At 49.0% G+C, this 24,002-nt stretch overlaps 2 protein-coding genes across 5 annotated transcripts; both read right to left on the reverse strand.

The window, feature by feature from the left end:
* Positions 1–5,049: 5,049 nt before the first annotated feature.
* Positions 5,050–11,300, reverse strand: Atp1b2 (ATPase, Na+/K+ transporting, beta 2 polypeptide). Of its 2 annotated transcripts, none has more exons than XM_017314232.2 (7): positions 9,431–11,300; positions 8,747–8,875; positions 8,329–8,433; positions 8,022–8,227; positions 7,747–7,803; positions 6,847–6,945; positions 5,050–6,734 (listed from the first exon to the last, which is right to left on the reverse strand). In XM_017314232.2, exons 2-7 carry the CDS (start codon positions 8,826–8,828, stop codon positions 6,570–6,572), a joined length of 714 nt encoding a protein of 237 aa, XP_017169721.1. In that variant the 5' UTR covers positions 8,829–8,875; positions 9,431–11,300; the 3' UTR covers positions 5,050–6,569. The 2 variants fall into 2 exon arrangements, with proteins under 2 accessions (XP_017169721.1, NP_038201.1); NM_013415.6 differs by having other exon boundaries at positions 10,583–11,282.
* Positions 11,301–15,603: 4,303 nt separating this feature from the next.
* Shbg (sex hormone binding globulin) lies at positions 15,604–23,348 on the reverse strand. Of its 3 annotated transcripts, XM_011248837.3 has the most exons (9): positions 23,071–23,343; positions 22,816–22,907; positions 22,464–22,653; positions 22,014–22,175; positions 21,659–21,818; positions 21,354–21,490; positions 20,842–21,049; positions 19,612–20,438; positions 15,607–16,025 (listed from the first exon to the last, which is right to left on the reverse strand). In XM_011248837.3, the coding sequence occupies exons 1-8, from the start codon at positions 23,182–23,184 to the stop codon at positions 20,290–20,292; spliced, it is 1,212 nt and encodes a 403-aa protein (XP_011247139.1). In that variant the 5' UTR covers positions 23,185–23,343; the 3' UTR covers positions 15,607–16,025; positions 19,612–20,289. The 3 variants fall into 3 exon arrangements, with proteins under 3 accessions (XP_011247140.1, XP_011247139.1, NP_035497.1); XM_011248838.3 differs by lacking the exon at positions 22,014–22,175 and having other exon boundaries at positions 15,604–16,025; positions 23,071–23,348; NM_011367.2 differs by lacking the exon at positions 15,607–16,025 and having other exon boundaries at positions 20,138–20,438; positions 23,071–23,227.
* Positions 23,349–24,002: the final 654 nt, after the last annotated feature.

Consider the following 24,002-nt stretch of genomic DNA (forward strand, 5'->3'; position numbering starts at 1 on the left):
AGGGTCAGGAGGCAAAGGCAGGTAGATCTCTGTGAGTACCAGTCTCGCTTGCCTGGTCTATATAGTGAGTTCTAGGTATTCAGGAAATAACCTAGATAATGTTAGCCCCAAGTGCTGTCATTATTTAAGAGAGAGAGAAAATAAAGGAACCTAGGGGCTAGAGAAGTGGCTCAATGATTATGAAAGAGTACAAGCTGCTCTTCCAGAGGACCAGGGTTCTGATCCCAGCACCCATGTCAAGTCACTCACAAATCCATATCACCAAGAGATTCACCCTCTTCTCACCTCCAGAGGAACCTGCACATACATGGTACACATGCATACACGGTACACACAGTACAGATGCACACACACATGGTATACATACATGTACAGATGATACACACACGCGCACACACCATACACGTGCGCTCCCACAGTGCACACTCACACGTGATACAATATGCACACACAAATAAAACAAATAACTAAATCTTCAAGGAACCTGTACCCATCCTAAAATTAAAGCTATAAATTACTGACATCTGATTGAAAGGACAAGCCCAAAATTTTAATCAGGATTTTGAAAATCAGGAACTTTAAAATGTATGTATACCTTGAAAAGCTAAGGGCTGAGGGTATAGCTCAGCACAGACTCCACATGTGCAAAGCCCTGGGCCCACCCAGTACTATCACCAAAAGAGAAAGGGGGGAGAGAGGAAAAGAGGAACGGAAGGAGAGGGAAGAGGGAAAGAAAGGAAAGGGGAAGGAAGATTTGGTGAAGTAACATATCCCAGAAGTCCATCCAGCTGTCCAGCAACTGAGGCAGGAGGATCACATGAGCTCAGAAATTTCAAGTCAAGTCAGTTTAGGCAAGATAATAAGACAGTAACATAGTAAAAGAAAGAAAAATGGAGGGAAGGAAGAAACCCAGGAGTTAGAAGTGTGACTTGATGTTGGAGCATGTCATCCTGAAGGCCTTGGCTTCCATTCCCCACATCAAAAACTACAGGAAGCCAGCATGGTGGTGCAGCACCTGGGAGGCAGAGGCAGGCGAATTTCTGAGTTCAAGGCCAGCTTGGTCAACAGAGTGAGTTCCAGGACAGCCAGGGCTCCACAGAGAAACCCTGTCTCGAAAAAGAATCAAAAGAGAGAGAGACAGAGACACAGAGAGAGAGACAGAGAGAGAGAGAGAGTAGCTCGTGGAGTATGTATGTATATACCATGTTAGAGACTCTTCTTTCCATCCAGAGTCAAAAAAAGGAAAGTTGGTCCCAGTGGTGGTGGCTCATGACTTTAATCCCAGCACCAGGAGGCAGAGGCAGGCAGGTCTTCTGAGCTTCAGAGCAGCAAGGGCTACATAGTGAAACCCTGTCTCAGTAAAACAAAGAAAAACAAAACAAAAACAAAACAAAACAAAAAGAAAGAAAGGACAGAAGGCGGGCTGGTGAAATGGCTCAGTGGTTAAGAGCACTGACTACTCTTCCAAAGGTCCTGAGTTCAAGTCCCAGCAACCACATGGTGGCTCACAACCATCTGTAATGGGATCTGATGCTCTTTTCTGGTGTGTCTGAAGACAGCTACAGTGTACCTCACATGCACAAAATAAACAAATAATTCTTTAAAAAAAAAAAAAAAGCTGGGCGTGGTGGCGCACACCTCTAATCCCAGCACTCCAGAGGCAGAGGCAGGTGGATTTCTGAGTTCAAGGCCAGCCTGGTCTACAAAGTGAGTTCCAGGATAGCCAGGACTACACAGAGAAACACTGTCTCGAAAAACCAAAACCAAAACAAACAAACAAACAAACAAAAGATATAAAAGAAATATAAGACAGGTCTGAGTTACACAAGATTTTGTTTTTAAAATACTAAAATAGAAAACTAGGAAATGGGCTGAAGAGATGGCTCAGGGGTTAAGAACACTGACTGCTCTTCCAAAGGTCCTGAGTTCAATTCCCAGCAAGCACATGGTGGCTCACAACCATCTGTAACAGGATCTAATGCCCTCTTCTGGTGTGTCTGAAGACCGCTACAGTGTACTCATATAAATAAAATAAATCTTAAAAAAACAAACAAACTAGGAAACACATAATTTATAAGTATTGGTTGCAAAGACATTCATGCAAACTGTCCCAAATATTACCACAATAATGAATTTGAGAAATTCTATGTTCTAACCAGTTTATTCCAGAGCCAGGATTTGTTTAGTAACATAAGATCTATTAGCATAATTCATAATGGTAACAAAACAAAGGAAAAAATGATAAGATCAAATCAACAGGTCCTGAAAAGCACTTGATGACAATGCAGCTGCCATTCCTTAAAATAATATATTTTAATTAAAGCACTAATAGATTGGTAATAGAATGCCAATGGGTTGATATAAACACACACACATATATATATAGCTAGCCTGGTCTACAGAGTGAATTCCAGAACATCCAGGGCTACAAGAAACCCTGTCTTGAAAAAAAAAAAAAAAACAGTATGTACACACACACACACATACATATACACTGAAAGTAAACTGAGGGGCTTGCACAGGCTATACAAACACTGCTACTGAGCTGTCCAACCAGCAGATCAATGTTATAAACATGGAAGTGTTAAAATCATAAGGTCATTTCCAGTTGGAATGAAAACTACACAGAGCTTCCACTCACTAACTTCGGTTTTAATGTGTTGGAAAGGACCAAAATAACCTGTTGGAGAGAGGGATGCCTCAGCTGTTAAGAGCACGGGCTGCTCTTCCAGAAGACTGGGGTCCCATTCCCAGCACCCACATGGTAGCTCACAACCATCTGTAATCCCAGTTCCAGGCAAGCCGATGCCTTCTTCTGGCCAGCTTGGGCCAGGCATGAAAGTGGTACATAGATGTACCTACAAAAATACCCATATGCATAAAATAAAAATAACTCTTAGCAAGATTGAAATTGAGTTTGGTTCTCTCTCACTCTCTCTATCAAAAGAGAGAGAAAAAGAGAGAAGAGAGAAGAGAGAGAGAGAGAGAGAGATGCCTGTCATCCCAGTGACTGGGAGACTGATGCAGGAAGATGGTAGCAAGTTGGAGACTGGCCTAGGCTACTTTCATCCTTGCTTCAAAAAGGAGGCAGGAGGCTTTTAATTTTTTTTTAGACAGGGTCTGCAGCTCAAGCTGGGGTCAAATTCCCATTGAAGATGATGATGGCCTTGAATGCCTAGAGGTTCCAGTCAGCTTCAACCTCCTGGAGTACTGGATCACAGGCGTGTACCACCACCATACTCAGTTTTATGTGGTCCTGGAAACTAATCCAGGGGGGGGGGGGGTCATGTATGCTAGGCAATCACTTCTGGATGAGCTACATTCCCAGGCTTCTGCCTTTTGGAATGTGAGAGGTTGAACTTAGGGCGTCACACATGCTACGTTCGTTCTCTACCATTAAGCTGCACTTCCAACCAAAAAAAAAACGATCACAGACTTATAGGCAGGTTGAGTAGCCAATAGTAATTGAAGGAAAGAGTGAGTGCTGGGCACAGAGCTCTTCTTAGTATAGCATACTCTCATGTAAAGCGTTTTGGGTTCAATTCCCAACATCAAAAACAGAAAAGGGCAGGGGATAGGGAACTCTGCTTGCCATTGTCAAATATCACAAAGCATACTCTTAAAAATTAGTTAGAGCCGGGCGTGGTGGCGCACGCCTTTAATCCCAGCACTTGGGAGGCAGAGGCAGGTGGATTTCTGAGTTCCAAGGCCAGCCTGGTCTACAAAGTGAGTTCCAGGACAGCCAGGGCTATAAAGGGAAACCCTGTCTCGAAAAAACAAAAACAAAACAAAACAAAACAAAAAAAATTAAAGTTAGGGCCCATTGGACACGCAAACTTTATATGCCCCAGTACAGGGGAACGCCAGGGCCAAAAAGGGGGAGTGGGTGGGTAGGGGAGTGGGGATGGGTGGGTATGGGGGACTTTTGGTATAGCATTGGAAATGTAAATGAGCTAAATACCTAATAAAAAATGGGAAAAAAAATTAAAGTTAGGCCAGGACTGGGGAGATGACTCAGAGGTTAAGAATGCACACCGGTGTTACAAAGTACCTGTGCTTCTTGCCCAGCACTCATGTAAGACAGCTCACAAGTGCCCCTAACTCCTGTAACTGCAGCTCCAGGGGAGCCAAACCTCTGGCCTCCTCAGTCAGTGCACCCACGTACACAAACCCACACTCAGACGCACATGCAGATACATCATTTCTTTTTTTTTTTTTAAATAAAAATTGAAGTTAGGGGCTGGCACACACTTGCAATCCCTGTATTCAGGAAGGAAAGCTCAGAGGACTAGGAGTCCAGGCCAGCCGGCTTTGGCAATGAATTGGTCTTAGGATTTGCTTAGAACGGTAACGTGTACATATGCATGCATGCACAGCATCATGGAGGCCAAAATAAAATGTAACATTCAGCTATGAAGAATACATTCCTTCTCCTATATAGATCAGGATCCTGGCTGGGTACGGTGATGCACCTTAGCACTCAGAGAGCTGAAACAGGAGAAATACCTTAAGTTTGAAATAAAAAAGAAAAAAAATTTTTGAACCCTACAGTTCCTAGTTTTTATACGTTAGAATCAGCTTCATCTAGTCAATGAATCTGTCTCAAAAGCATTTTCAAATCTGGTCTCCTAAACTGAAGTCCCAGCCCAGGTGCCTTCTCCTCTGAGAGAAGTCCCCCTGGAGCCCCTGGCAACAGATCACTGTCTGTCACCCGCTGGCTCTCCTTCCTGGGAGCACACAGGTCTCAATCTTGTTTCTCATCCCCTTCTTTTGCGTCTGTTAAACTGGGGCCACGGACTCTGCCGCCTTCCTAAGTGTGTACTCATGGTGCCTAAAACCCACAGAGGCACTTTATAAACCTCGACACACTGCATCCGTTTAATGGCGTCGAAAGGGAAGGGAACTGATGTTTGGCCACTGGAGGGCAGAGGTCAAAATGAAAGCCCCTGCTCAAGGCGTGGTGCATAACCCAGTATCACCCAAATCCACCCTCCAGTTGTTTCTCAGAGCTCTTCCAAATTCTCAGAAAAAGACAAGCACACACAGGGCTCTGTGTATGATATACATTTATATATATAATCGCTCTCAGTTTATTGTACTTTACCCTCTTTTTACAGTAGATCTGACACAGGCATTAAATAACTGCAGAAGGAGACCACTGGGAAGATGAAGGGGCAGGAAGACCTGGATACCCAAAGGGAAGAGACACAGATCCAGCGGGAGGAAAGAGGGAAGGAGCCACTTGAGGGTGGGACGTGGGGGCTGCGGTGAAGAGGAGATTGGAAAGGATTAAAGAGAAGCAGAGAGACTAGAGGAATATGCTGCTCTGATGGACGAAAACTTGGAGCAGGGGGCTCTTTCGCAACATTCTAGGGATGTCATAGGGTTGTTTGTTTGTTTGTTTGTTTTTTAAAGGCAAAAGAGTTTGAAGGAGGCGGAGCAAAGAAACTCAGAGCTGAGCTGGAGGAGGGTGTCTGACGCTTTCAGGCTGGCATGCAGAAAGGGAAGACCTTAGTGACCAGTTAGCAACTTGCAAGGAGTAGCCAGAGAGAGGATGGGGGTGGGTAGATCTGGGCTTAGGGAGTCCCCCCAGCCAGCTGACGTTTCCAAGGTGGCTGCTGGGGATAGAGCCAAGACAGCGGCCCCTCCCCCACAGAGCTCCCTGGGAAGGAGAATTTGAAAGATATTCTGGGAAGGCCAGTGGGGGAAGGGAGCCATCAGTTAAAAAACAAAGTGGATATTCAGAGCAGGTCAAGCCCGCCTGAGTAGGAGCCGTTTGGATGACAGGAGGGACCAGGAAGAAGTTAAAAGTCTAAGCCTACTAGAGAATTTTCTAGAAGAATTAAAGACTTCTCTTCCAGTCATCCTTTGGAGTCACAGTTGGGGGAGAAGCAGGATGTATCAGGAAGGACGGAAAAGGCCACAGAACCAACTTGTACTGAGCTACAAATGGCAGCTTTTCAGAGGGAGAGGGATCAGGGAGAGGAGAGGGCAGAACTGCTGGAGGAACCAGAAGTCAAAGCCACCAAGATACTGGCTATGGTGACAGAAGTGTGAAGAGATGAAAGGAAAGTGGCTAGAACCTTGTAAAAGGAAGAAGGACAGTGTTCACCCCTGGGAAGCAAGTGGCTGAAACGGGTTCGAGGGATCTGTGGGGTAGAGGCTGGGTGGATGAGACCATTTCCTGTACCTCTAAGGGGATGGGAGTAGAAACTGAAACAGGAGCTGTAAGGGCATCTCATTCATAAACTCAAACTAGAAAACCTCCAACAATGCTGAGGCCCTCGTGCTTGCTAGGCAAGTCCTCTGTCGCTGAGTGACAACTCCGGTTCCCGAACTAGAAAACTCCCGACTCCTCTCTGTCTCTGGCTAAGCTAAGGTTGGAAGATGTTGGAAATTGTGTGGGCATCAGGCTAGGTAGAGAAGTTGAGGAAAGGGTGTGAGGCTCAGACAAGTCATAGCTCTATTATAAAAAATACCTTTGGGGTGGGTGAGGGAGGGATCAGGCAGGGTCAAGGACATTCCAGAAGCATCCACAGGAGAGTGTGGGCGGGTGGGGGTGGGGAGCCTCAGGTTTTGTTGATCCGGAGTTTGAAGGCCACACGGCCAGCGAACTTGTCCCGCTCATCGTCTGTGGCAATATTGGCAGCGTTGATGCGGCATTCAACATTCACCTCCACGTTGGGGGTCACATTCAGGAACTTTACAGCCACCAAAGGCTGAGTATAGTTTACCTGGGCCAGGAGAAGAAAAAAACGTAAGCCTCTGGTACCTTGGCGTCTTTCCCAAGAACACCATTTTTTCATTCAGGAGCCACCGTCAAGGACCTTCCGAGGTGGGACTTACATGGAACTTTTTGCCATAGTAGGGAAAGTACATCAGATCAATGCTGCCATTAGCAGGGAACATGACAAAGTGGCCAAGGTTCTCAGCATCTTCATCTCTCTGTGGGGGTGCAGGAAGGTTAAGGGGAGAGGATGTTAGGAACAGCAGGCACCTGGAAGCGCTCACAAGACTTCCTTCTGTACCTCCTTCATCCCAAATTATCCCTGTCAAACTTGTTTTCTTTGAGCTGTGCATCTGCTCAGGTAGCTGTGTGTGCATTTGTGTGTGCGCATGCACACATGTTCCTATCTGCATGTCTGCAGATAGGGGTGGCCTATCTCCCATCAGACTAGGTCTTCTAAGGGTGCTGACAACACGGTGAGGGCCTTCTAACTCCACCATCAATCCCCAAGTTCTTACCCCGTCCTTGGGAATCAGTCTCTGGAGCAGAGCCAAGAAAGAACAGATAAACAGTCAAGGCTCAGTGGGAAGGAGGAGAGTTTCTAGAGAGGACAGAGTTGGCTGCAGGGTTCCAAGGACAACTAGTTGTAGCAAAGGGTGCTAACTGAGCAGTAGCTAGCAGACTGAGGGAACTGAGAAACAAGGCATGATGGGAGAGTGGAAGAAACCCAGACAACTGAGATGTAAGAAAAAGTTGACAGGGAAGGAACCAGAGGTCAGAGCTTTGGTGCAGGAAGGGATAGGTCTATCTCCAGGACAGCAGGCTCTCTTTATCCTAGAGAGAAGCAATAGGGCTAAGAGCCTCTTAGAGCTAAAACTGCATAGGCGCCCACTCTTACCCCCTTGTCCCTATAGTGCTGTGGCCTCTGAAAGCACAAAAAGATAGGGAGATATGGGTGAAGCACTCAGAAACCAGGAAGTCTAACCAGGTGGGCAGGTAAGGAGGGCCCCCACACTCACCTTGCCAACACAAGTGACATTCATGCTCTGGTTTGCCCCTGCATAGAAGTTGATGACCTAGAGAAAGGAGGGAGGGTGGATTTAGAAGAAGTTGCCACATCTTGGCGTCTAGCCTTTCAGCTCTGGGGCTTAGCTTCCAATAGCCCCACCTCTTAAAACAAACTACCAAAAATCTCTTTAATGCCCATTAACCCCAATGAAAGGACACATTAGTAAACAGATGGTGGCCCCAGCTCCCTCCTCCATCCTCCCCGGGAGACCAATATCATGGGTACCCGATTCATTTTGATGAAGACACAGGGCTGCCCGGTGCTGTAACCATAGTGGGTAGGGTCCCCAATGCCAGAGCAATCGCCCAGTTGGGTCCGGTTGAACTGGCAGGCACGTTTTGGGTAGTTCAGAACCCCATTATCAGGTTGCTCATAATATCGCCCTGGACGGCAGACATCATTCTTCTGTGCTTGGATGGAGTCGTTGTAAGCTAGGAGGTGGGAGGCAGACAGAGAAGGTCAGAGGCCAAATGTCTCACTTCCAGGGTCCTGGATTCCTTCCCCCAAGGTCCTGGACTAGCCCCACACTCACGTTCCAAGAACTTGTTGAGCTTCTGAACATGCTGACCCCAGCTTTCAGTGTCACTAATGTTGACAATGACATCAAGGTTCTCAGTCTTGGGTCGAATCATCAAGCCTAGAGCCAACAGGAGAGAAGACTAGAGAGTCACATAAGATGAAGAGAAACACATCAAGGGAAATGGACAGATATGAAGAACACCAGGGTCAGGTGGGGGCAAAGATCTGAAACTGCCTTCCTGGGAGAGCAATCTCCTGTGGCATCTGCCACGTCTCCAAATCACATGACTCCCGGCTGCAGGGCATGGGAAGGAAGGCCAAGTTCAAGAACTCCCCACTCCAACTCCTGGAAAGAACTATACGTTCCTTGTGAGGCCTTAAGGACACAGTAGTTCCAGTGACCGGTAAGGGGAAAACTACTCTTCTCTCACCTGGTGTGGCCAGTCGATCCTGGTACTTGGGGGTATGGTCAGAGACGGTCTGCAGCATTACCCACATGGTGAGGCTGAACATGGCCGTGAGGAAACCATAGAAGACGAGGTAGAAGAGGAGGATGAAGGCTAGGATAGAGGAACTAGAGTCAGCAGCTCCCACATCTTCCACCAACCCCTCTCTTCCTCCTTCCTCTCAAGCTGTGTACGGGGATAGGCCAAGGAGCGACAGGATATCTTAGAGCCTTCCCCTGGGAGCTAAAGGAAACAAGCTGGAAACAGGCAGGGTCCAGCTCCAGCCCTGACTCCCAGACTCCTCCTGGGGCACAGTGAAGTCTGACCTTTTGGAGGCCACAAGAGACCTAAACTGTAGTTGTTGTGACAACTCCAAGAATAGGCCACTGTCATTCTGCGGCTAATGCATTTCCAACTTCTCAACCCTGCACGGTCCTGAAAAGGCAGCATCTGTTCCTGCCGTATCGGAACTCGAAGTTAGAGCCGTCTCAGAGCACAAGGATCTGGATGCAACCTGGTAACTGCGCAGCACTCTCAGCCAAATTCTTATCACCTCAGAGGACTCAGGTAGCAAGATCTGTCTGTCTGTCTGTCTGTCTCTCGCCCTGAGGAAGCAGCCCCTGAAATGAGGGGCTAATGGCCCAGCAGTCACCCCCACCTTTAACTCACACAGGATCTTGGCCAGAGTCAAGGAGAAGACAGAATCTCCTAGAAGCCTTCCCTGGACATCATCTCTCAGGACTCCTATCCTAAGCCTCCAGTGAGGAGGACATGCTGTTCCAATCTCCCTGAACTCTCAGTCTTTCTACCTAAGAAGACAGTTCCTCTGTGGAGGCTTCTGAGTAGCCCAAGCATCCATCGTTGATCCTTCACATCCCACAGGGTCTTGGGTTCCTTGAGGACAAGGGCTGCATTGATCTCCTTTCATGGTCCCCTAAGCCTCAGGTGGGTGGTCTGATGAAGACTGTGTCCAATCGATGTGGATATGTCGTAAATTATGTCACACAGAATCCCTTGTGCTTCAATTCTCCAGCTTGGCACTGTCTTGCAAGACTGTCAGTCACCCTTACCTCACCGGGTACCCATCAGCAGCCCCTGACTACCTAAGTCCTTGCACACCCATGAGGTAAGGGTAGAGAGTTCTTCCAAGGCATCTGAGTCCCATGTAAACACCCTGCCTGAGGATGTACCCATATCAGCACAGTGACCATTACTCCCTCCACCTCTGACATCTGAAAACCTCAAGCCTGGAAAAATACCATCCCTCCTGGCAGCCCCCCACCCACAAAGCAGCCACAGAGGACTCCAAACGCCCAATGGTGGAATACAGACAAACAACTTCCGCTGTTAAGAACCCCCCCTCCCAAGACCCCCCTGCCAGATCCGCCTCCTCATGAATGTTCCCAGGGTCCAAGGGGGTGGGTGAGAGCTAAAAATAAACGAGGTTGGCTAGCTAGTGAGAGCCAGAGGGAGAGTTAGGGCACTCTTCGGGGAGAGGGATGATGACCGTGTGCAGCCGCAGGGCCTGAGCCGGAGCGGGAGCGCCGTGGCACGGACACGCGCGCAGAGCCCGCGACCCCCCGCCCGAGGGGGCTCCGCGGGGGGCGGGCAGGCGGCAGTGACCTACTTTCTCCGCCTCCGCAGCGGCCAGTCAGAGAGATTAGACCGCTGATTCGGGGCCCCTCCCGATCCAAAGCCCGACAGTGGGGGCTGGACGCCAGGGACCCGGCAGGGGAGCTGGGGCGACGCCCGCGGGACCCTGCGCCCCAAAGGCATCGCCGAGCGGTCAGCTACCACCTTTCCCGCGCCAGCCCCGCGTACCCCAGCTGGTCCCGGTGCGCCCCATGAACTGGTGCGTCCGCGGGTTCCACACGAACTCCTTCCACTCCTCAACCACCTGCCCGCAGCTCTTCTTCTCTTTCTGGATGACCATCTTGGAGGCACGGGGCGAGTCCCGGCGCGCTGCTGGGGGCTGCGGAGAAGCCGGGGCGTCGCGCGCTGAAGCCCTCCACGCACCAAATGCGCGCGGGAGCGAGGCAGGGAGACTCCAGTCAGATATACAGCTGCTGCAAATTCCGGGGTGCACAGCCACGCACTGTGGTCTGCTGGCAGTGCGGCGAAGGTGCACCGAGGCTAGGCCCCCCGACTGCGATAGAAAGGGGGGCTGTCAAAACAGGGAAAGATAACCAGGGAAAGGGATGCCGAGGCACCTTCACCCCACACACCGCCTAGAAGCAAAACAAAAAGGGGTGCAAAACCAGACGGCTCCAAAATTCGAGCGAAACGCAGAAAAAGCGGGGTGCAAAGAAGCAGGGAAAGATGGGGGAGGGAGCCGCCCCGAAATCCGAGATGCAAAGAGGCTGTAGAACGCGGCAGGTGGCCGATTAAGGCTCCTCCGACAAACGGCGACAGCCACACCACAGTTGGCCCAGCCAGTGGGAGCTGGGGCGGGGACAAGCAGTTGTGGGGGAAAGACAAGGATAGGGGCCCCCCAATCGGAGGCTCCGCTCCTCAGCAGTGCGGGGAGCGCGAACCCTGCGCACAGTCTTTATAGTCTGTGACTCTGAGGGTGTCCGCCCCCTTCCCACCCACCCCTCAGGAACCCCGCCTCTTCGTTGCTCGCTCAGGAGACCTCATACATATGCAAATGAAGATGGATTGGACCCGCCCCCTGGCGCCTTTTTTTTTTTTTTTTTTTTTTTTTTTTTTGGTCCTAGCGGGTTCTTCCTACCCCAGACCCCAGGTACAGTACTGAAACAAGATTGGAAAAGAAGACAAGAGGGTGAGAGTCTGGGTAGACCTAAAGAAGAGAACACCTCCTGAGAGGCTCAAACTGAAAGACGAGCTGATACGTACTCAAAAGTGGGGGGCCCGGGGCAGGGAATTTAAAAAGAGACTAAGATAGAGTTACTTCGAAAGCCTCCGGAACAGAGGGCTGAATGTGAGAGGAATAAAGAAAAGCAAGCGCCAGACACCAAGAAAGAGCCTAGAAACTAGAACATAGAGAGGGATAGAAGCCACCACAGGACGCCCTTCTTCTCGGTTCCACTGGCTCCTTTGTCCAACCTACCTGTTCTCCATGACCAGGGTCCCTGCCATCTTTCCAAACTTGTTTGAGCCCCAAAATTTCCCTGTGTCCCTGATCTACAGCCAGGTCTGCATGGGTCCTGCCTTCCAGCCGCCCCTCCCCACCAGGTCTGATCTCCAGCCCACGCTTGCTGGAGCACCTACACCTGATGCCCCAGCTCTGGAACCTGGGTTCCCTTGGAGTGATGTTGCAGCCCAATAGCTTAAGAAGAAGAGGGGCAGGCTGGAGAGATGGCTCAGCAGTTAAGAGCACTGACTGCTCTTCTGAAGGTCCTGAGTTCAAATCCCAACAACCACATGGTGGCTCACAACCATCCATAATGAGATCTGACCTTGTGTGTCTGAAGACAGCTACAGTGTACTTACATATAATAATAAATAAATCGAAGGAGAAGGAGAAGGAGAAGGAGAAGGAGAAGGAGAGGAAGAGGAAGAGGAAGAGGAAGAGGAAGAGGAAGAGGAAGAGGAAGAAGGCCATTATCTTTATTTCTTTCTGTGGCAGGAACACCACAGTCCATACTTAGAGGAATTGGTTTTTTTCTTCTACCATGTGGATCCTGTACACAAGGCTAGCCTTGAAGAGATGCTCCTGCCTCTGCCCCCCACATTCTGGGTTTATAAAAATATGCCACTATGATATTTTATTACTCTCGGTGATGCTAGTAATGTGTTTTGTTTGTTTGTTTGGTTGGTTGGTTGGTTGGTTTTTATTTTTCTTTTCTTGAGACAGGATCCTGTTTATCTGAGGCTGGTCTGGGACACTGGTCTGAAGCAGCCAAGGTGGTTTCCACTCCTGAATACTGGGATTGCAGGTGTGTACCACCATATCCAGCTCCAGGGTTGCCTTCCTCTGCTGAAATTATAGGTGTTCATGACTATGTCTGACTGTAATTCCAATTTTACTCCAAGTATCACGGAAGTAATTCTAGCATTGTGAAATGACATAATTAAGTTTAATGGATCTTCCAGGCATGCTGGCCATATCTGGACTCAGCTACCTGGGATCCTGGGGTAAAAGGATTGATTGAGGTCAGGAGTTCAAGGTCATTCAGGACAGCATAACAAGACCCTAACTCAGAAGAAGAAGGAGGAAGAGGAGGAGGAGGAAGAGGAGGAGGAGGAGGAGGAGGAGGAGGAGGAGGCAGCAGAAAGAAGAGCCAGATATGTTAATCCATGCTAGTAGCCCAAACTGAAGGTGTGAGGATAATGTTTGAAGCCAGCCTGGGCTAATAGAGAAATCATGTCACAAAAATAAAGCTTCTGTGTGTGTGTGTGTGTGTGTGTGTGTGTGTTTGGGTGGGTGTCATCCCAAGGGAGTTGGAGAAGAATGTGAGTAGATATTATTAAAATACATTGTATATGTGCAAAAAATTCTCAAAGAATAAAATAAAGATATATTACCCTTGTGTGTGTGTGTGTGTGTGTGTGTGTGTGTGTGTGTGTGTGAAGGCCACAAGAAGCAAGGGCAGTTAGGAGACACTACAGCATGTAAGTATTCTAGGTAAGAGAGGCGACTGACTTGAACAAGGACATCAAGGTGGAAGATGGAGATACGAGAATGAATTAAAGACCTAGTCCAGAAGTAGGGCGAGTAAACAACAGGATAAGGCAAAGAAAAGGATCATGGCTGGCACCTGAGTTTCCCTCTTGAGCACATGGAACGTGAACTTATTTGTATGCTCTGCCTATGCAATTACATTGTAAACTTCCCCTTCCCCACCCCAGTGCTGAGGCCCAAAACCCAGGGCCCTAAATGTAACTGGCAAATACCACTGAACTGCCTCCCCCACCCTAGACTCTATGCTTTGTTTTCTTTTGTTTTGTGAGAAGGGTTTCACTGTATAGCCCTGGCTGTCCTGGAACTCACTCTGTAGACCAGGCTGGCCTCGAACTAAGAAATCTGCCTGCCTCTGCCTCCCGAGTGCTGGGATTAAAGGCATACGCCACCATGCCCAGCTGACTCTATGCTCTTTGAGAGTAGACCTTTATCTTAAGATAGTGCTGGTTGCTGAATTCAGCTCAAATATGGAATGGCTTCTTCTGCAAGAAGCGCCAGGAAAGCAGCTTGGTCTGTCCAATGGAAGAATGCTAAAAGAGAACCCTAAAATGGACACTCACACACACATACACAGACACACACACACACCATGGCAAATACAGCCTAAGCTCACTTTCTTAGAAAAGAGGGGGTGAATACCTTCTGGGCACTAGAGATAGGTCACAGAGTAGGATGCCGGACGCTCCCTTTCTTATGTCCTCTATAGGTAAGGAGGGGGTAGAAGGGAGGGAGGGAGGGAGGGAGGGAGGGAGGGAGGGAGGGAGGAGTTCTATATTGAATGCCTGACCCATACTCAGAGGGAGACAAGCTGAGAAGGGGGAGATCCAGAAGAGTCTGTGATGGACCTAGGGGCAAACCTTAAGGCTGGGGCTACAGCTCATAGGCACGATGCTTTCTTCTATGTACAGAGCCCTGGGTTCAATCCCAAGCAAAAGAGGAGCAAGAGGAGAAAAAACTCTTCTTTTGGAATCTGCCTCCATTCAGAATGTCCAGAGAGGAAGGAGTTAGATGGCTACCCCTCCGCTCTGTCCCAGAGGCAGAGACAGTCCACAGTCAAAGGTCTATGCTCCTTCATACCCTCCTATTTAACCTTTATTACCATTATTTACCCCACCCCCAATCTGTGTGTGTGTGTGTGTGTGTATGCAGAAGTCAGAATACAACTTGTGGGAGTTAGTTCTCTCCACATATTTTATGTGAGCCTTAGGAATGAAACTCAGCCAGCCATGCTCGCTAGCAGCTTGGTACCTACTGAGCCACCCAGCCCTGAGTCCAGAATTTAAACGAATGAGTTAAACAAGATGGAATTTTGCAAAGACAGAGACTAAGAAAGCTTAGTTTTTACAAGCTGAAAGGAACCTTCTGGTACAGCTCCATGGTGGAGCGCTTGCCTTGCATGCGTGAGGTACTAAGACCAACCGCCCCAGTGGTTAGGATGGTGATTTCTACGTTGCTTGTATTTTATCACAACTGAAACAAAACAAAACAGTTAGATAAAACAGAAACGTTCTTCACAGACCACATGGAGCCCAGACTCTCAGCAGGACACACCAGCCCTTTCATCACGTGACCCAAGGAGCCTCCGCAATCTACCTTCCTTCATCTCTGTCTGCCCCAGGCTCAACCCAGTGACATCCCCTCCCTCCCCTGGTTCTCTAGACTTAGCAGCCTCAAATGTACTCATCAAGAACTAAAGGAGACTTAAATAAAGAAAAAAAAAAAAACCCAACAACAATAGAGCACACATCTTGGGCACTTTTCATATGCCAAGTACTGTAGTAGATGTTTTTACCTAAATGATTCTATCAAATCTTTTAGCACCCCCAGAGACAGAGTAATGTAGATGTCTGTGAGTTCAATACCAGCCTGGTTTATCTAGTGAGTTCTGGGACAGCCAAAGTTATAGAATTAAACTCAGTCTAAAAAAAATGGTAGAGACTGACAGTTACAATCATTTGTTCAATTTCACACAATGTAATATAGTTCATTCCTTTGATATACCTTGATGAAATTAATATCTAGGTTTCCTGTAGATATCACTGGGTTGTGGGGAAGATATCACTTCCTTACTTCCTTCCTTTATTTATTTACTTTGGTTTGTTGAGACAGGGTTTCTCTGTCCTGGCTGTCCTGGAACTCACTCTGTAGACCAGGCTGGCCTCGAACTCAGAAATCCGCCTGCCTCTGCCTCCCAATTGCTGGGATTAAAGGTGTGTGCCACCAGGACCAGAACTTGTTTTTCCTTTTAGCTATCCCAGTTAGGGGCTGGGATAGCATCTCGATGTCAGAGCACTTCTCTCAGCATACCCATGATCCTAGATAAAAGTGGGGCACGGAGGTGATCTATCTAGTGAGCTCAGGCCAGCCAGAACTATATAGTAAAACCCCTAGGGTGGTGGGGGGGAGAAGCAGAAACATAAAGAAAGCATACTGACGCCTAGAAATGTAATTCAGTTGGTAGAGTGTTTGCCTAGGAAGCACTGTGTCCTGGAGATGCTTACATTTGCCATGGTGGCACTAGTAGTTCCGGTGCTCAAAGGGTGGAGGCAGTAGCATCAGGCATTCACAGGTCATCTTCAGCTGCACAAAGTAGGAAGCCAGCTTGGGCAACATAAAACACTGTTTCAAAAGAAAAAAAAAAAGTTGTGTTGTTTGTTTGTTTTAAATAGCATTTTACATACATATCTCTCTCAAACACTCAGGGACTACAGGGACATTATCAGGTCATCTTCATCCTTAGAATCTCTGTGGATGACCTAACACAGTGCTTGGCATCCTGTCTGCAGCTAATAAATGTTAGCTGAAAGAGAGAGAGAGAAGAGAGAGGAGGGGGACAGAGGGCAGGGAGGGGGTGGAGGGAGGGGGAGAGAGGCAGTGGCTAGCGTGGTAGGGTGGAATCAGTAGGGTAGGCCAGGCCTTGATGGCTTCAGGATGTGCTGCCAAATCTGGAAAGTTTTCTTTTGGAGGGGGGTGGGTGCTGGAGAAGACAAGGGACGCTGAGCAGGCTCAGTCGATGCCCTTGGTGGGGGCTTGGCAAAGTCTGTGTCAAAGCAAAGTCAGTCTTAATGAAAGAGTGTAGACAGCCTTGGACTGCGGTCAGGAATCCTGGAATCTAGGGCAGGCAGCAGAAGAGAGGTGGAGGGCACAGTGTCCTGGAGAGCACAGGGTAGGGGCAGAGGAGGAGAAGGAGCCCCTGGAACAGCCTGAGCACACAAAGTCACCCGGAACTCAGCCCTCCTTGATGGATGCTCACCTTTGTTCAGACTCTTCAACCCATCCCCTGCGGTCGAACACCTGAGACATCCACTGGGTGACCTCTCATTACTTAGGTCTCCACTCCAGTGACATTACTTCATGGACGTTTCTGCCTTCCTCCCTCTACTCCAGTCTTGGCTCTTACTCCCTTTATAGTTACTTTTTTTTTTTTTTTTCTTTTTTGGTTTTTCGAGGAAGGGTTTCTCTGTATAGCCCTGGCTATCCTGGAACTCTGTAGACCAGGCTGGCCTTGAACTCAGAAATCTGCCTGCCCCTGCCTCCGGAATGCTGGGATTAAAGGTGTGTGCCACCATGCCCGGCTATAGTCACCTTTTGAAATGGTGCATTTTAGGGGAGTTGTTTTATTAGTTTTTGTTTGTTTTTGTTTTGAGACAGTTTTCACTATGTAGCTCTGGCTGGCTTAGTTAGACCAGACTGGCCTTGAACTCAAGGGATCCCCCTGCCTCTGCCTCCCAAGTAGTGGGATTAAAGGCATGCATACCACATCCAACCTTATTTAAAAAAAAAAATGTATACAGATATTTTTGCCTGCAGGGCTATGCACCAAGTATGTGCAGTACCCATAGAGGCTAAAAGGAGGTGTTGGGTCCCTTGGAACTGGAGTCATAGACCACTGTGAGCCACCACGTGGGTGCTGAGAAATGAATCTCAATCCTCTGGGAAAAACAGCAAATGCTCTTAACCTCTGAGCCACCTCTTCAGTCCCCTTGTTTTTTGAGATAGGGTCTCATGTACTCCAGATTAGACTTCCATTTATGTAGCTAAGGATGACCTTTGAAATCCTTGCTCCCAAGTGCTGGGATTACAGACTGAGCTACCAACCTAAGTATTATTTTGGTTTGTTTTGAGTTTTTAGGCAGGGTCTCTAAAGTCTAGGCTATCCTTTTGCCTTAGCCTCCCAAAGACTGAGATTTCAGGCATGAGCCACCCACTATTGGCTGGCATTATTTATTTCCTATATGGGTTAACTGTTCTCTTCCCACCATACTGTGAGAGCCACACCTGCCAAGGACTGTGAATGTGTCCATTTGACCAGAGTGGCCCCAGTGTCCAGAAACCAGAACAGTGGTAGGTACACAGTATCTATCAGTTGAATGAGCATGCCCCAGGTGGCCAAAGTTGACCTTAAACACAAACCAGAGATCAGAATGAATTTGGACTCCCTAGATTTCCTGAAGACTCTTCTGCCAACACTGCTGGCTGGGTGGAGGAGAGCCTACAGGAACAAAGTTGGGGAAAACAAGGCTGGGGGTGTGTGCTCTGTGCCTTTCACTACAGGGGCTTTGCTAGGGCCTCCTCAGTCTGGAGTCATCAAGGTGGTCCTGGCTGATCTCTGTGGAAGAGAATAGTGGGTCCAGGGAGTGAGATCCCATGGCTTTGGGTTACTGGGTGGCTGAAGCTGAGGATGTAGCTTGGTGGTTGGTTGAGTGCTTGTCTGCTATGCATGAAACCCTGGGTTTCTCTCTAGTACCCCACAAAACTAATTTGTTTACCCACACCTGTAATTACAGCACTCAAGAGCTAGAGGCAGAAGGAGCAGGGATGGGTGGGAGGCAATTCGAGGTCTTCCTTGACTACATATCAGTTTGAAGCCAGCCTGGAATACTTGAAATCCTTTCTCAAAAAGAGATGGGGGAGATGGAGGCGGAGGGGAGGTATGACTTAGATCCCAGCACCCAGGAAACAGAGGCAGGTGGATCTCTGTGAATCTGAGGCCAGCCTGTTTTACACAGTGAGTTTCAGGACAGCCAGAAGGTGAGGGATGGGAGGTAGGATGGATGACACAACAAAAATAAGTAAATAAATTTAAAATAAACCTTCTATTCTTATCACTTAGAGAGAGAGAGAGAGAGAGAGAGAGAGAGAGAGAGAGTAAAGAAATTGGAGGCTGGAGCCTTGGGACTCTCACTGGGTCTGGAAGGGCACAGCGGTCCACTCACTCCTGTGGCAGAGTCAGGCGAATTTTTGTGACTTCATGTGAGGTCAGCATGGTCTACATAGCAAGTTCAAGTTCCAGACCAGCAAGGGCTGCATAGTGAGACTCAGAGGCAGGACGGAGGGCTGGAGCCCGAGGACTCCTTGGCAGCTAGGACACAGTGAATCCGAAAAGAGCTGAAAGTTGGAGCCTGAGCCTTGGGCATTGAGGTTCCCTTGGAGAGTGAGGGCCACCATATTCGGTTTTGATTTTTAACAGACTGCTGCAGATATCCGGGTAGTGGGAGAGTGGGGGGGGGGGGCGGCATAGCATGTACACATTCTGGTTCCATCCCCAGCACCACAAAAACCAAACAAACAGACCCTGCAGGTCGATGTCAGTACAGGAAGGCCTCCTTCTAGAGGATAGCCATGAACTTCTGGAAGTCCTTCTCCACCTACACGCACCACGCCCACTTTACGCCTTGTTGCACGGTCCTACCATGGGTTTCCCGCTGGTAGACAAGCACTCTACCGCGGGAACAACTGCCCCAATCCCTCCCGAAACACTTTGATGGCAGAATTTTTTTCTGAATCTGCCTTTTCTTTCCAGTTGGAACCAGTACAAACTTTGTTTGTTTGTTTAGTGGAAAAATACAAACGCCTCTGGGACAGCAACAAAGACGAAGCTAGGAGAGTTGCTATTTTGACCCCCTCCGTCCCTCTTTTTGTCTCCTGTTTTGGCCATGCTGGAGACTGAACCCAGGGCCTCCCACAGGCAAGGAAAGCTTTTCACTCCGAGGTCTTTTTTATTCCTTCCCAATCTTTCCCAGAACTCCTGCCCTATCTCTGTGTGACACTCTTCCGCCCCCTGCTGCCCCTTCTCTGCACAGCAGTGGCCATGCCAAAGACCGGAATGACCGAGAAACAACTTTCTTTCTTTTTTTTTTTTTTTTTTTTTTTTTGGTTTTTCGAGACAGGGTTTCTCTGTAGCCCTGGCTGTCCTGGTACTCACTCTGTAGATCAGGCTGGCCTCGAACTCAGAAATCCGCCTGCCTCTGCCTCCCGAGTGCTGGTATTAAAGGCGTGCGCCACCATGCCCGGCGAGAAACAAATTTCTATACGACTTGAGAGATGGGAAGCTGGAGTCTCAGAGTGTGGGTGTTGAAGAAGAGGGTAGGTAGGCGCTCAGCTTCCAGAAAGTAGTGGTGTGTGTGTGTGTGTGTGTGTGTCCGTTGTTCCTGCTTCTCTGCTTCTGGGGCTCAGCCTAAGACGCCACATCCTCAGGAAAATCTCTTGCCTTCCTGGCTATGTCGTAGCCGTGTCGACTCTGTGCACTTTCGCACACATACATCTTCCAGTTATCCTTCTATCTGTTGCCCTTTGAAGCAAACCCGCCTTTCCTGTGGCTCCATGAGCATCCAAAGGAAGAACGGCTGTTTTGCTCTTCAATACATCTCACCGCTTGCCTCACTGTCTGGTCCACTACCAGAGCACAGCAAATATTTGTTGAATAAATGAAATCAGTTGCATCCAAAGTTCTTTTTTTATTTTTAAAGACAGGGTTTCATGTAGCCTGGGCTGGTCTCAAACATGTTATGTAGCCAAGGATAATCTTGAAGTCCCGATTCTCCCAACTTCACCTCTCCTGGCTTTAAAGATGTGTACCACCTTGTCTGCTTCTCAGAAGGGGCTAGTGGGAGGTGCGGGTATCGTTGCTAGGTCTCTGGGGGCAGCTGTGAGTCCAGATGTCCTGGCTTCTGCTCAGGGCCTGGTCTATGTCCAGTCTCTGTCCTTGTACCCAAAAGTCACTCAGGCAGAAGGAAGCAGAAGAACTCTCTCCTAGAGGAGGAAGATGGTGCAGACCGTCAGGATGGCTCAGACCCCGTAGCTCCCACCCCACAGTCTGAATTTCCGCAATAATTTCCTCACCCTTTTAAAGATTTCTTTTTTTAGACTGAGTTTTGCTATGTAGCCCAGGCTAGCCTTGCACATGCACTCTTCCTGCCTGAGCCTCCCCAGTGTTTGTTGATTGTGTGTGTGTGTGTGCACGCGCACACACACACACAAGCCTGCCCCCTTTCTATTCCACTTTTATTTTCTAGTTATAAAACCACAGGCCTCAGGCACTCAGTGCTTGAGCAACACCCCACAAGTCACCCCTCTCTTTCCTCCCAGTGATCTCGTTCCCCTCAGAATACCTTCTCTCTTCTTCAGCTAACATACTTCTAAGGCCTTCTCTTACCTGGTAAAGCCCCAAGGGAGAGATGGCCCTGAGGGTGGGACCAGAGTCTCCAGAGGGAGGCAGGTCTCAAAAGAGACATAGAAAGGACTTCCATCTTTGGTCCTTGGCTCAAGACCACTTTGACTCTATCCAGCGTCAGCTGAAGAGGGAGTCCCACGTCCAAGGGTAAAACTACCTTAGGTTCTGCCTCGGAAGACAGAACCACGCTCTGCAATGGGTGGGACAGAGATGGGCATTAAGACAGGAAAGAACGAGCCGCCTTGCAGTCCCACTAGCTACTGTGATTTTGCCTCTGATCTATATTCCCATGCAGTTTCCTGGTTTGACCTTCTGTGAAAAATCTCCAGACCGAAATAAACATGCATTCTAGGTAAAAGCTGTTTGCATTCTGTGGACAATGACAAGATATGTCCCAGGATTTCCCCTTAAGCCTTTCTACTCCTCAAAGCCCCCCTTGCCTCATTTTCCCATAATCCACTAAATACAGCCAGCATCCGACCCTGTCCCTTTACTTGGTTTTGGAGGTGAATGTTAAGCCAAGAAGAATTTGTTCCTGTTCCAAGAGCAAGGAGTTGTCCTGAGCCATCCACCAGCTTAAATCCTAGCTCCAGAGAAAAGGTCCAGGGGTCTGCATGAGGCTGGGGAATGTCTAGAGAGAGAGAGAGAGGGAGAGAGAGAGAGAGGGAGAGAGAGAGAGAGAGAGAGAATCCTTCTTAGGCCTTAAGACGGGTTTTATGGAGAGATGAGCACAGTGTTAAAGAGAGACAGCAGAAGGCAGAGCTGGCCATAGAGGAGAAAGAGACTTTTAAAAGTCCACCTTGGAGACTGAATTCTGCGTGGGTCCCTGGAGGGAAGAACAGTCCAGGTTGCAGGTCCACATCACAGTTTCCCAGGCTAGTGCGGGGAGAGGCTGAGAGCTGGGCCTGGTGGCCCAGCCAGATATCTCGCCGAATACAGCCGTCCAGGGCAGGCACGAGCTGAAGGGGGTGGGAGTGGAAGGAAAGGAAATTATTGGGAGGTGGAATTAGGGCATCTGAGCCCCAAAAACTATAGCAAATTTCCTCTGAAATATAAGTGTTTAGCTCTTCCCCATGTAGCTTTTGCTGGATGGACCTCCCTCTCCCTAAAACCTGAACTGAGATTTCCACAGCTTAGCCCTGGGATATAGTTACCGGAAACCGAAGTTTGGAAGTAGGGAGGAGGAGCCCCCCTAGTGCAATCCTCATGCTGCGCTGGGAGTGGTCAGCCAGGGATGCAGAGATTTGTCTCAGGCATAGCATCTCCTTCCCATCCACCCACAGCAGCAGTGAATCCCCGTTCATCTTCAGCTCCACCTACAGGAGGTGGTCAGAAGCAGAGTGAGAGGGTCCTGACCCTGTCTCCGGGCAGCCGAGTACAGCTGAAAGAAGATGCTCTGGAACATGGGTGCTTGGCTCACTCAGACTGTGTCACTGACATACTGACTCAGCCTTGGGATTCCCATCTGATGAAACTAGGACAAGAATAGCCACTTCCCAGGGATTGTGTGTCGCCGAGACAGACGACCAGGCTGAAGGGACACTCCTGCTCTCCCCCAGATGACATCAAGGTGACCCCTCCCCACGAAGGCAGAGTTCTCTTACCGGGTGCCATCTCCCATCGTCCAGCCGAGGACCAAAGCCTACTGTGAGCCGAGCCCAGGCATTGTGTAGCTGGATTTCAAGCTGGCCAGCTCGCAGTCCCAGCAGGAACCAGTCATCTTCAGTGTTGGTGTCCCCATAAAAAATCACTCCCTCTGGATCCCAGGTTCGAAACTCAAAGGAGGAATGGGGTCTGGAAAGACACAGAAAGGAAGACTGGATATGGGGTGTGGGGGGCTTCCAGTGTTGGGGGAAGAGGAATTCAGGGAGAAAACGGATAGGTGAAGGGAGAGAGCAGGTGGGGTGGGAACAGGAGGTCAGAGGACTGGATTAAGAGGCCCAGTGGCTCCCATACTTGCTGATTTTGGTGAGGTCAATGGTCATAACCATGACAGGCTCTTGTCCTGGGCCATTGCTGAGGTACTTAGCAGGAGGGTCCTGGGCACTCTGTCAGGAAAAAAAAAAAAAAAAAGCTGACCAAAGACATTTCAGAGACAGAAAGGTACAGTTCCAGGGTCAGAGGAGGAGAGAAAGGGGAAGGGGAAAGGCAGGGCTAAGATGAAGCTCATTTAAGCACACAGAAGCTGAGAATTCTATCTCCTTCTTGCACCTGGATAGGGTCAATGTGTCTCAGGGCCCGTCCCTGGTGGGTGGGAGGCGGCATCAGTAGTAGCAACAGCAGAAGCAGTCGCCAATGCAAGGCCACAGAGTCTCTCTTCTCCATAGTTAGCAGCTATCCACCCAGTGGCTCAGACTATCTGAAAACCAGTGGGGGTAGGTAACCTGGCGCACATGGGTGGTGGAGGGTTAAAGGTTGCTCTGGGGGAAGAAGGGGGGCAGGAGATAGGGACACTGACCCTGACCGTGCGGCCCCTCTGAAGGCAAATGAGGTGAGGGACAGAGTCCCTCCACTAGTATCCCCTGCAGCCAAGAGATCTATAAAGAACATTTCTTCTCTTCTCCCTCACTGTTATCTAGTGAGGCTCCTCCAAGCCGTCCTCCCACAGAGGGGGGCTGCCTAGGTACACTTGAGATCTGGAAACAGTTCTCCCTGTTTAACTAGCATCCTGTCAAGGCTAATGCTGAGGTGTGGAATCCAGATATCTTGCTGACTGACCTAGGGAGACACACGGTCACCCTTGTGCTTCAGTGACCTTGTCCGTTAAAAGAGGAACATAATCCTTCTTCTATGGGGCTGCTGGGAATGAGGATTGAAACAATGTCGGCAGAATGCCCAGGATCCTAGATGAATGCCTCCCTTGGTTTCCCCAGACCTATGAGGTTGCTCTCACAAGAAAGTACTGTCTCTCTGGGTGTTTCATGGCTACTAAGAAGAAATCTGCCTATAACCCAAGCACTGGGGAGACTGAGACAGGAAAATCATGAGCTCAAGGCTAATCTGGACCACACAGAAAGACTATTCTAAAAAGTGGTGGGAGTGGAGATGGCCCAGTGTAGACCACCCGCTCCACACAGTAGACGAAGGGAAATGTCTCCTGAGAATTGTTTCTGACCACCACATACACATGTTCGCACACATGT

The sequence above is a fragment of the Mus musculus genome, chromosome 11, assembly GCF_000001635.26.
Source record: "Mus musculus strain C57BL/6J chromosome 11, GRCm38.p6 C57BL/6J".
NCBI classification, from domain to species: Eukaryota; Metazoa; Chordata; class Mammalia; order Rodentia; family Muridae; genus Mus; species Mus musculus.